The 12,807-nt window shown below is 45.4% G+C and overlaps 1 protein-coding gene across 1 annotated transcript in view; it reads right to left on the minus strand.

The window, feature by feature from the left end:
- LOC135375968 (uncharacterized) overlaps positions 1 to 12,807 on the minus strand; it is a 65,902-nt gene that overhangs the window by 37,174 nt on the left and 15,921 nt on the right. Inside the window, exon 6 of the mRNA XM_064608604.1 lies at positions 3,351 to 3,493. Within this exon, the coding sequence (XP_064464674.1) occupies positions 3,351 to 3,493 (143 nt within the window). The remainder of the gene's footprint in view (positions 1 to 3,350; positions 3,494 to 12,807) is intronic.

Below are 12,807 nucleotides of genomic sequence, written 5' to 3' on the forward strand. Positions count from 1 at the left end.
TTTTGTTTTTCGCTTCCCTTATGGTACAGTTATTCCCCGAATGTTGAAGTAGAAAGAATAATCTAGTGCAGAGAGGGAAATCTGCGGAACATTCAATTAGGACAGAATAAAAAGACGAACGAAGTCGCGAAGCACCCGGGGCGAGGACCACAGAGAGACTGACACAACCTGCCTGACACAACCTGCCGTCGACACAATCGCCAATGCTATGCGGAATTTTTTTTCATTTCATTTCATTTATTTCACCTTAAATGCCCATGCGGGCTTTACATAAGGGAGTGGATAAATTGACAAAATATGAACATTTACAAACATGATGCAAACCTGAATTTACATGAAAAAAGAAAAATAATAATTCAAAATAAATGAGAGCCACAAAGAGTACACCGTACATAATAAGCCATTAATGCAAAAAAAATATGAATCCAAAAGTGAACATCATAGTAAAAACACATTAGCAAAGGAGATATGATGACAACTGTGAGCCAAATGAAGCACTGTCCTGATATGTTTAATAGTGATTCGGGTAGACCATTCCATTCGCTTATTGCGAGAGACAGAAATGAGTTAGAGTAAGCTAATGTTCTGCATTGAGGACGTCTTATTTTGTATGGATGATCAATGCGAGATGACACGTAGTCAGGCGGTGTTATGAGGATGTCCTTAAGGAATGGAAGGTGATGGTAAATTCTGTGCAGTAGTGTGAGACGTGCGAACTTGCGACGGATGTTAAGTAGAGATAACTGAAGACTAGATTTCATTTCTGTTATGCTGGAATGACGAGAATAATTAGAGCATATGAAGCGACAGGCATGGTTTTGAACACTCTCGAGCTCACGCGAAAGATAGTCTTGGTGAGGGTTCCAGATGGATGAGGGCATATTCTAACTTACTGCGGATGAGTGATTCGTAAGGCCACTTTCTTTACTGTGATGGGAGCATGTTTAAGATTGCGCCTGAGATCGCCGAGGGTTCTGTTAGCGTTGGCGGTGAGCTTGGTTATGTGTTCCTTCCAGGACATATCAGAGGTGAAGGTGATTCCAAGATAAGTTAAGGAGGTTACGGACTCAATGGGGAGGTCGTTAATGTAATAAGCAAAGCTAGGAACGTTTTCTCGTAAAATGAACGACCTTGCACTTCGAGCTGTTTAGTTTCATTTGCCATCCGGAACACCAGTTCTGAACGCGGCGAAGGTCGTCCTGAAGCAGTGATTGATCGGAGGAGTTAAGATATTTTTCTGTAAATGACACAGTCGTCGGCAAATAGACAGACCATCAGGTAGATCGTTAATGAAGATCAAAAAGAGGAGTGGGCCCAAGAAAGTTCCGTGGGACGCCTGAGATAACGCGTGACCCAGGGGAAGAGCAATTATTGACAGATGTGTATTCATGTCTGTCATGGAAATCGCGAATCCAAGCAACGACGGGCGGGTTTATACGTAGGCGGGCTAACGTGTAAAGTAATCGTTCATGAGGCACACGATCAAAGGCCTTGAAAAAGTCTATAAAAATGGCGTCAGTTAGGCAGTTATGATCCATGTTGGAAAGTAGATTATTAGAAAAGCTAGATAATTGTGTCTCACACGAGAAATTTTTGCGGAATCCGTGTTGGAATGGTGAGAGAAGGTTATTAGTTTCCAAGAATGATATTAGGTTTGAAAATAGGACGTGTTTCATTATTTTTGAACAGACATTAGTAAGGCGAATGGGACGATAGTTCGTCAGCTGGTTTACGTTCGCCAGATTTAAAGATCGGGGCGAGCTTGCCTACCTTGCAGTCGCTGGGCACGGCTTCAGTTAGTAATGATTGGGAGAAAATGAGGGACAGGAAGCTACTGCAGGGGTTTTTAATGCTGTTGAGTACTTTTGCGTTAATTTCGTCAATACCTGCGGCAGAGGGCTTTAATCTGTCAATGATATTCACTATTCCATCAGCATTAATCACGACGGGTGGCATCATTTCATGAGTAAGAGGAGGGAGAGACGGCACAGAAGACGCGTCCTCACGCGTAAATACAGAAGCAAAGAACTTATTAAATGCAAGAGTTTTTGTTTGTTTGTCGATGGTCTCATGGCAAACAGTACTCGTGTTAGTCTACATGACCGGAAACTTAGATGATGAAGGTAGACATCGGAGTTTCTGCATTTCTCGCTTCGTTTATGGTCAGAAAGCCGGTCATTAAGACAGCGGGAAGTCAGTTGCACATATATCGTCCTACAGGAGAAAGGGTGTAGAGTAGACGGCATTCTTGCAGTGCGGCATATACCGGTTGTTTCACGAAGGTCTCCAGGCTTGATAGTTCGTAAAGAGGTGGGGCCATCGAAGAAATTTCTTTTTCGTAAACATGCTTGGGACATGGGTCATCAACTGAGTCGTGAGCGGATCATATGGACACGCTCACTAAGTAGTCAATCATCCTAATTTTTAAAGTTTACTTTGCACGCATTCAAGACAACTGTTTCCCGTATCGGCACCTTCAGCGAAACATATTCAAAGAAACAAAAAACAAACGTGTCACGTTCATATACAATGCCAAGCATAGCAATGCGTATCTTGCTGCTGTTCCTAATCTTTCCGTCGCCCCGTGTTATGTACTAATCGGATGAACACGACATAGACAGCCGGATAGCTGATTGAAAGAGCACATTGGTGCACTACTCCGCGCAAGAAATATGTAAACCGAAACCGATTAATTGCTCGAAAAAGTCCTATGCGTCGACGAGTTTTTTTTTTTACGAATGTTTCTCGCTGAAGGTCCCCATACATAAAACAGATATACCGTAGGTGTGTGAAATAAAATTGAAAAATGGGATGTGTATTTTATTCGTGAGAGTATGCAAATGAGCCGCTCACAACTCAGTTCACGGCAGATGTCTTAACCAAAAAGAAAGGTCCGCTTTGGTGTTTACGAATTATTCAGCCGAGGTCCTTTCGTTAAACACCCGGTAGAGCAGACGCATCCGTGCTACACCTGACTTTAGGTACTCTGGTGTTTTTTTTTTGCATAGTGGAGGGCGCGTATTTGGCTGGGTAATCACCATCATCATCATGATCAAATCAAGTTGTTTTCCTGAAACGGTAGGACAAGCAGGACAATCACCCAGCAAGTAGAATGCATCCTGGTGGATGAATTCGGGACAAGTTCATTTTGTTGAGTTTGGGGTCCGGTGAACGTCAGGAAGTGGACTCAATCAAGTATTTCGTATCCATTTGCTTAAAAAAAAGTACAGAGTTCTATAGCTTTCACAGCAAGCTCTATCATGAAGACAACCTCTCCCACAATGTGAGAAACATACCTTCTCTCTACACATTCCCACCATACGCAGTACGTACATCTATTTCACACTTACCATGTTAAGCTGGCTTTGTGCATATATCAGGAATTGTTCCTTCGATATCGTACTGTAGCTGTGGTCACCGACGAAGAGGACTGTGATGGGACGCGTTTCAGCCAGTTTAGTCAGTTCTTCGTCGGTCAGGGGACGCCTTGTAGCTGTAATTGAATATGAAAGCATCAGTGGCACTCTGCTCATATTTACGTGTTACTCTAGCTCCTATTTGTTTGTCATGTTGAAGGGTTAAGTGCGCCTCGTGAAATGGATTCAATGGGAACTGTGTGGGGCCAACGTGCATAAACAGTTGTACAGCAGCACAACATTTGTAATCTCCCGCCATTGGTGCAGGATTCGTTCTTATGCAGATATTAGGATTTTTATGGACCGGAAGTGAATTATGAGTTAAAATAAAATTTGGTATGAGTTACATTTGATGCGTTAATTTGATGGAACGGACTACAGCTAATCGATATCGATTTCTATTGCCAAATAGTATTTTTCAGTTCATTCACTTTTTGCCATCGTCTTACCAAGTGATCGGTATGTTTTGCGTCTAAAGGCGCATAACGGGTGGAGTGGTGCTAGCCGGCGATACTGAATGGTGCGCGTTCCCAACCCGCGCACGTCAAAGAGAGAGACAGTATGGGTGTAGTGGCACGAAAGCGGTAAAGGGAAAAGAGCGCCATAACTATGGTGAGTGTGTGAGAGATGAGGATAAGAGAGAGAGGGGAGGATGACGATAACAAGTGAGTGCGGCAGTTAAAAGCTATCTACAATTATGAGCAATGAGATGATCCAGGATAACAGATTTACATGATGAGTTAGATGACAAAGACTAAAAGCGGGGCAATGCTGAACATCTACATCTGACACGAGTCAGTACGACTGAGATTTTCGAGTTTGGAACCGCACTGCGAATAACTTCATTTTAATGAATACTATCAGTCAAAGTTCCTTGCTTCAATCTGCTACTGCAGACGTTCGTGTGCTACTCAGTCTGTGCAAGCATCTGCTGGGACTTCGAGGCTCTTTGTGCAACGGACTTTTGGCCTTTAGCCGGAAGAGATGCCTTCACGTGTGCCTCCTTCATTTTTGGAAACACGCCAGTTGTCGATTGGACAATTCGTAGCGATTCTAGGGAGCACAGAGTGTCACGGTTCGAGTCTCGTTGATCCGTCCCGCAAGTGATGAGAGAAGTCCCATCGAATATTTCCAACAGACGTAACCGGGCATTAAAAAAACGTGTAAAACTTTGAAGACGAAACGCCAATGTCTTTGCATGCAGCGGTCCGGCGTAACATTAAGCGAATACAAAAATAAGACTCTTGCACGTTCCTTGCTTTTCACGGCTTTCATTACCACTTTACAGAATCAGCGACTCAAAGCTCGCTTTGCTCAACAAGTGTCGTTGGTATCAATAATGCCTTACGTATCGCCGAAGCCTTTCTCCAGCAGAACGAGAGCCTCGTCAACGCGAACAACACCCACATCAACACATTAAGTAAAGTGCCAAGTGCCGATATTCGGGAACACAAGAAATGTTCCATTGTCGAGTGTTCCTGTAGTTTTCACAAAGGAAAGCTGTACAGTTGGTTTCTAAATGGTACATAGCCAACGCGTTGTGCAGAAGGGAACTTCTCATGCGTTATATGGCCGTCGACAGGTAAGGACTAGAAGCAGACGAATCCACAATTTTACCAATCCGAATCCAAAGACGGGTTCTGCGACTCCACCACGCCTACGATTCTAGAATCTACTTCGTAAATGTAAACTATGACGTTGTTTCATCGACTGCAGGAGAAACTCCCGAGTATACATGTTTCAATAAAAGTAACAAACGATGAAAACCGAAATCATATTGCCTTTAAGCGTGTAATGGGAGAGTTCCTTCCTGAACTCCTTCAGTCCAGAACAATTCAACCACACACCACACAGATCTATTTGGTTTTCTGTGGACACCGGAGGCGCAACCTTAAAAATATACAAATAAATGTGCTTGGTGGATCGAAATGCTCCTATTTCGGCCGTTTTGGGCACTGGGAATCGAGGATTCGGAGATTCTATTGGTCCATCCGTTGCGAACACTGTGACGACTTTTCGAGATGAGGATCAAGTATTGGCATAAACGCCACCGCGACAGAGGTTCGACTAATGGTCGACACACTATTACTGTGTAATATAATGGAGGGATATATGACTTAAGCTGGGAAAGCTGAGCCTAGATCCCACTGCTCAATAACTCTCAACAAAGTCACTTCCTAATCATTGGATGCCGTTGAAATGTGAGGGTTTGGTGGAAGTAGCAGACTCTAGTTCATCAACTCTGCAACTTGAAACGCTCTTCAAACGGCTTCAAAGCGTCATTAGAGGTCGAACATGTAGAACAAGTCGCACAGGCAAAGAGGTTTCACCCATCACCGTAGATCGCCTTGACTTTTGCTAATATGCCAGCCCCTGAAACCGTGACCGAGCTCTGGCGTCCATTTGTTTTGTTGGTACTTCGGATAGTGAAGAGTACTGTGAAGACGTTTCCGGAATCTGTGCTCAGCTTTGATTGTGTTTTTGAGGAATTAAGATATTTCCTTTCACTTAAAATTCGCTAAAGTGCTTCAGGATAATAGGCGCTATGTCCCGCCTACTCGATCCTTCGACACACTTGGGACCCCAGCAAGACCGACTACTTGGCGGAGGATGCACTTTCGATAGGCATTGGAGCGGTGATCTACTACAAGATTAGTGCAAGAATCAGTCATTCGTCCACGTTTAGCAGACAACAGAGAGTTGTAGCAGGCCGCTGGTAACGTTGGTAACGTGGTGGTGGTGGTGGTGGGGGGTGGGGGGGTCGAGTAGCTTGCCGTTGTTGGCCGCACTCAAGTAACGTGGCTTGCGTCGACTCGTGTCAACCGGAACCAATCAGTGGATGAGATTCTGAGTCACGCACTAGTGCGATTGGTTCCGATAGGCACGATAACCTTATCAACGGCATGTGAGTGAGGTGTGTGAGTGAAATGAAGAGTGAAAGGAGGACGAGTGAGAGAGAGTTGCTGGCTTGCCCCTTCAGATGACGCACCCTGGAAGTCGCTGGGAAGGCGTGTTAGCTTAGCTCAATTTGTAAAGCCCTGGACCGGCAATCCAGGAGATGTGGGTTCGATCCCTACAGCTGGCTAACCTTTTCCGGACTTTCATCTTTCATCGTTGATTTCTTAGGCAATTTGAGGCTTTGTTTGTATCTGTCCCTTCCATGTTGTTCCAGCCTCAGAACATCAGTTTCTCTCTCTCGTTCAACAGGTGCCGCTTGCGTCGATTTCCGTCGTATGAATGTGTGTATGAGTGAGCAAAAAATGTAAGAGTGAAAGGAGTGAGAGTGAGTGGCTGGTTTGTCGTCCCTTCAGATGACGCACCCCGAAAGTCGCTGGGGAGCGTGTTAGCTTAGCTCAATTGGTAGGAGCCCTGGACCGGTAATCCAGAAGATGTTGGTTCGATCCATACAGGTGGCTAACCTTTTCAGTGACTTCCATCTTTCATCATTAATTAAGTATACCATTTTAGTTGGCCATCGAACACTGATACGACCGGCTAGGAGAGATATCCGAGAGGCTTCGTTTTCGTTTCTTCTTTCTCGCTCTCTCCTTTCTCTTCTTTTTTTTGGGGGAGGGGGAGGGGGGGGGGCTTATTAATACCTGAAGACAATTATGATACAGCTATAGGATGTCACGCTTCCTCGCGAACGCAGGAGCCTCTCTAGCGAGGGAAAACGCGATTGCAAAAGGGGGACACTTGGCCCATTCGTATTATAACACATTACTCTGCTCTCTTTTGGTCACAATAATCCTCGTTGCTTTGTCAATGTCATCTGCATTTTTTAGATAATGTAGATTTGTCGTTCACCTCGAAGCTACAACAACAACAACAAAAAAAAAACGTAAGAAATCACGACTTTCTGTTTGAGTCCGAGTTTGATTTGAGATTATCTGACGACTTTCCGTTGCTGTGACCTCTCAAAATGTATCTATCAAAGTCCATCATAATAAGCGCAATTTCAGACAACGAAAAAAAGAAAAATTTCGTGTCTGCGTTCCTGTCTTTTATTATCCATACTTAATACAGCTAACGCCGTAGTGGATCAAATCTCTTGCAGCCTAATGCCGCGTGTTTTTCGAGAGCCGTACTCCTGGCTTTTCGTTTCGTCTGTGGAGAGGGTGCTAGCAGGTGTGCTGTCTTATCAGCGTTCTTCTGAAGATTTACAATCTTGATCCAGCCGTACATGATCGCGCTTTCAGCGGTACTGCGGTTTCAGATCGCGCTTTCAGCAGTTTCTGTAGGTGTGAAGAACAGTATATTGAATGCTTCATAAGCTACTGCGTGCACCACGTAAAAGTCAGTTGTGTAGCATCGGTTGCTAGTACATATGACTCGAATAAATACGAATGAAGCACGATGAACATTTGATTTACACATCAGAGTCTTCATGTTGGGAAAAACTTCGCATGGCTGCATATGCGATCACAATGTCCTCCTTTAGCTTTGAAGCCAAAATAAACCGGGGCACTTCAAACCACCTTACTCAAACTGTGACGCAACATTTGCCTCAGCTTGTCGTCGTCTGGACCTTTGGACGTCGTTCCCGATTTCCGTTCTTAGCTCACCTCGCGTCATAGAGTCCACATCTAACATGCGTGACACGCGCTGTTCGAGTTCGTGTTCGACACTTAAACATGGCCTCTTTCCTCTTGTCTCTTGGATGCCACCTTCTTCCCAGTACGTGACGTCACGTTTCTGTTATCTCCTAGCCTGTAGCGCTGATGAATTTTCTTCTATCCTTTAACATATATTTTAGCCTATCCCATGTTGCGTCCCATTAGTTTGTTCGCCGACTATGTAGGTTCTCTAAGACACAGTTTTTCTTTTCTAGTCCTTGGCTAGAAAACCATCCTAGTCAGCGCTGCTGCATGTGGCTCATCGCGGCGTGATGCGAAAAAAACATGTATATACGGGGTCAAGCTCTCCTGTCCGTACCCCTTGCATTTGGTCCCAGATCTAGAAACTTAGTTAGGGCGTTTAACGTCTTCTGACGCAGATCTTTCCCTGCAGTATCTTGCTTAAATTCTTTTACCACACCTCTGAAAAGATCCCATAAGTGCAGGGGCGCCGCTAGGCAATTTTTCAGGGAGGGGCAAAAATCTCGGGCCCGATCGCCTCTGCACAGTCCCCCCGGGATGGGTGCCGTTCGACAGCTCTCTTGAGCAATTATTCCGAGTACCACCAGTGCCATCAGCAATTTATTCTAATAAATTTATTAATGATAACGCAACGCATGCCTTATTATGTGGCTGGAGCTTTCAGTGCTTGGACACCGCAGCACATTTGGGAGAGGTCGTGTGCTGCGAAAAAGAAAAGTATGAGAAATACGGCGGGAACTTTCAGAGATGTGCAGCCTTCGCCACGTAGGCAGGGCTCTGGCAAAGTCACAAAACGAAAAAAAGAAAAATCATGAGTCAGGGATGGGCAAGTGCCCCCCCCCCCCTCCCCTGACGGCGCCCATGCGTAACTGTGCTCGTTCATCTCTGGTGTCCGAGGAGAGGACTAGGGTCACAAGGCGTGGTAGATTCTCAAGAAGTAAATCGGCATTCTTTCCTGTTAATGATGTGAATTAAGGAACTTCCGTTTTGCTGTCCGTGATCAGTCTGACATTCGCACCAGATCCATTTATAATGTCCACCAGCTTTCTCACGAACGTGTCTTTTCCTTTCGGGTGGCGCACTTATTAGCAGTGTATACGTCCTGCATTTCCAAGCGCAGGTTTTCAAGAAGCCGCTCGACTATTCGCACCTTCATGTGCAAAACATCAGGGACAATGAAGCGGGGTTCTATGAAGAACAATGGGGGATGCCGCACTGAGTTTTTCATGTTACCATACATAACCTCAATCTGCGTCTGCTTTCCACTCGCCGAATAATAACTTGTGAGTGTTTGTTTCACAAAATTGATTAGCATAATAATTCCTAAGAGGATCGTTAATCCTAAGAGCTTATATGCATTCCATTACCTATGCCAAACGATTTAAGAAATGTTTATGCGACCGCTGGGGGGGGGGGAGTGGGGTGACGTAGGAATTCGAGCGATCTGCCTGCCTACACTGGCGGCACTTTGCTCGGTGAAGGGACGAAGAGGGGGAGATGAAGTGGAAAGCTCACGCGTCTGGCTGACATGACCGTTGCGCTTCATAGTCATTTTTCAATTTCCACGTCGTACGTGTTGTCATTGTTTGCTCTAGTTGACCAAACTGTTTCATGTACTTGTTTATTTACCTCCACGTATCTGCGCAATTTTTTGATGTGGTTGTAAATGTTGCATGCTGCTTTGTTAACATTGTTCTACCAAGTGTTAACCTCCCGTTTGTATTGCCTCATCGCCGCGAGGGTAAATAAATAAATTAGTCTGTAGGTCTTACAGCACAACAACCGTCCACCTTCCGCGTACAAATTCTTTGAGAGCGATAAATCAGCTTCTTTTGCGGGACTCGCCGATGCCACGCAACTACTGAAGTTTCTCTCTCTCTCTGTTTCCTTATTTATTTTTTTCTTACAGTGGCCGCTCACCGGCCACTGCTGCACGGCTCATGATGTACTGCTTGCGACATACTTGTTTGATATCTCCAGCCCCCGTAAAAGCGGGTTACCGAACCAAGTTGCTGTGCTACCGTCGCCTTCGCCTCACTTCCGTTCCCCTCGTGGCGGCGGAGCTGCGCAGCGCCACCAGACGGGAGAGATGACGATCCGATAACCACGCGTCGTCTGCTAGCTCCAAATGCGTCGACGGGGCAGCGCTTTCCTCGGAATGCGGAGTGGAATGGGAATTGTTTCCTTGTTTCCTTTTGTTCCTGTTTACTGTTTTTGAAACGTAAGTACACCGAAATTAGGCCACATTTGAGCAGTCCCTGCGGTCGTCAGGACTTTTTGTAAAAGGTGTCACAGTAATGCAAGGGACCACGGCTGCACCGTGAAACTGGCACAAGCGGTGGACTACCTCATTTTATTTACTGGTGTTATGTGAAGCGAGCAAGCCTTGCTTGCTGGCTAGGATAAAAAAAGAAATAAAAAAATTATACAAAATGAGGAAAAGAAACGCTGTGGAACACGGGACCTCAGTAACGCGGTGGTGCCCCTCCACTCTCAATCACTGCGCACATTCGCCTGGGCAGGGAAGCGTAGAGGGGGGAACAACACCTTAGGAACAATCTAGAAAGTGTTGACAAGCTTATCAACACTTATCGATTGTTCCCGATGTGTTATTCCTGAGGTGTTCTGACCATTCACTGGTCCATGCATTCGCACTCCGCATTCCGAGGAAAGCGCTGCCCCGTCGACGCATTTGGAGCTAGCAGACGACGCGCGGTTATCGGATCGCCATCTCTCCCGTCTGGTGGCGCTGCGCAGCCCTGCCGCCACCAGGGGAACGGAAGTGAGGCGAAGGCGACGGTAGCACAGCAACTTGGTTCGGTAACCCGCTTTTACGGGGGCTGGAGATATCAAACAAGTATGTCGGAAGCAGTACTTGTACGGGGCATCAAGCCTGGAATTATTTTATCTGGATCTTGTAGAGTTGCCCGCTTCATCACGGCTTCTGCGTTAACCGCATGACAGACAGAAAGGCGAGGGCGATTACAGCAGCTATAAAACGAAACCCGTGCACAAAAGTTACGACTTATCATATTGTTTTGTTTGATTTTAGTGACTTTTTTTTTCCTTCCATACTTCATCCAATGAAATCATTCCTTGTTCATCAAGATATCTACTGGAGCTGAAAGCACTGCCTTGAGTAGGAAGTATGCTAGGACGTTGCCAAAGCTTATTCACTCTGCGCGCGTTCTTGATATTGTTCTTGTATGCAAGAGCTTTTGTGCCCGTATAGCTCTGCGGCTGAGAATTCTGGGAGTCTGCGACTGGAGTACGAACAGATGGGCTTTCCTATATGTCTTCAGACTGCCTGTACGCCGTAGAACGAATAATTGCAAGAACGGTAATCCATAATCTGTATGAGAATATGCAAAGAATATATTACACATCCGTGAGAAAACTGGTGGACATTATAAAGGGATCTGGTGCGAACGTCAGACTGCTCACTGACAGCAAAACGGAAGTTGCTAAATTCACATCGTTAACAGGAAAGAATGTCGATTTACTTCTTGAGAATCTACCACGCCTTGTGACCCTAGTCCTCTCCTCGGACAGCAGAGATGATCGAGCACAGTTATAGGATCTTTTCAGAGGTGTGGTAAAAGAATTCGAGCAAGATACTGCAGGGAAATATCTGCGTCAGGAGACGTTAAACGTACTAACTGTGTTTCTAGATCTGGGAACCAAATGCAAGGGGTACGGACAGGAGAGCGTGACCCCGTATATGCATGTTTTTTTCGCATCACGCCGCGATGAGCCACATGCAGCAGTGCTGACAAGGATGGTTTTCTAGCCAAGGACTAGAAAAGAAAAACTGTGCCTTAGAGAACCTACATAATCGGCGAGCAAACAAATGGGACGCAACATAGGATATGTTAAAGGATAGAAGGAAATTCATCAGCGCTACAGGCTAGGAGATATCAGAAACGTGACGTCACGTACTGGGAAGAAGGTGGCATCCAAGAGACAAGAGGAAAGAGGCCACGTTTAAGTGTCGAACTCGAACTCGAACAGCGCGTGTCACGCGTGTTAGATGTGGACTCTTTGACGAGAGGTGAGCTAAGAACGGAAATCGGGAACGACGTCCAAATATCCAGACGACCCGATCCAGACGACTCGATCCAGCTGACGCAAATGTTGCGTCACAGGTTGAGGAAGGTGGTTTGAAATGCCCCCGTTTATTTTGGCTTCAACGTTAAAAGGAGGACATTGTGATCGCATATGCAGCCATGCGAAGTTTTTCCCAACATGAAGACTCTGATGTGTAAATAAAATGTTCATCGTGCTTCATTCGTACTTATTCGACTCATACGTACTAGCAATCGGTGCTACACGATTGACTTTTACGTGGTGCACGCGGTTGCTTATCAACCAGTCAATAAACTTTTCTTCTCACCTACAGAAACAAAGATGTACGAATGAAAAAAGACGCGATGGCGAACAACACAGTCCCAAGCAGTACTATGCTGAAAGCGCGAGCATGTACGGCTGGATCAATATTGTAAATCTTCAGAAGAACGCTGATAAGACAGCACCCCTGCTAGCACACTCTCCACAGACGAAAAGAAAAGCCAAGAGTACGGCTGTCGAAAAACACGCAGTATTAGGCTGCAATAGGGATAGATTTGATCCACTACGGCGTTAGCTGTATTAAGTATGGAAGATAAAAGACAGGAACGCAGGACAACATTTTCCTTTTTTTTTTTTCGTGGTCTGAAATCGTGCTTACTTTGATGGATTTTGATAGATACATTTTGAGAGATGGGAACAACAGAAAGTCGCAAGAAAATCGCAAA

Source organism: Ornithodoros turicata, unplaced genomic scaffold (assembly GCF_037126465.1).
Source record: "Ornithodoros turicata isolate Travis unplaced genomic scaffold, ASM3712646v1 ctg00000961.1, whole genome shotgun sequence".
Classification (NCBI taxonomy): Eukaryota; Metazoa; Arthropoda; class Arachnida; order Ixodida; family Argasidae; genus Ornithodoros; species Ornithodoros turicata.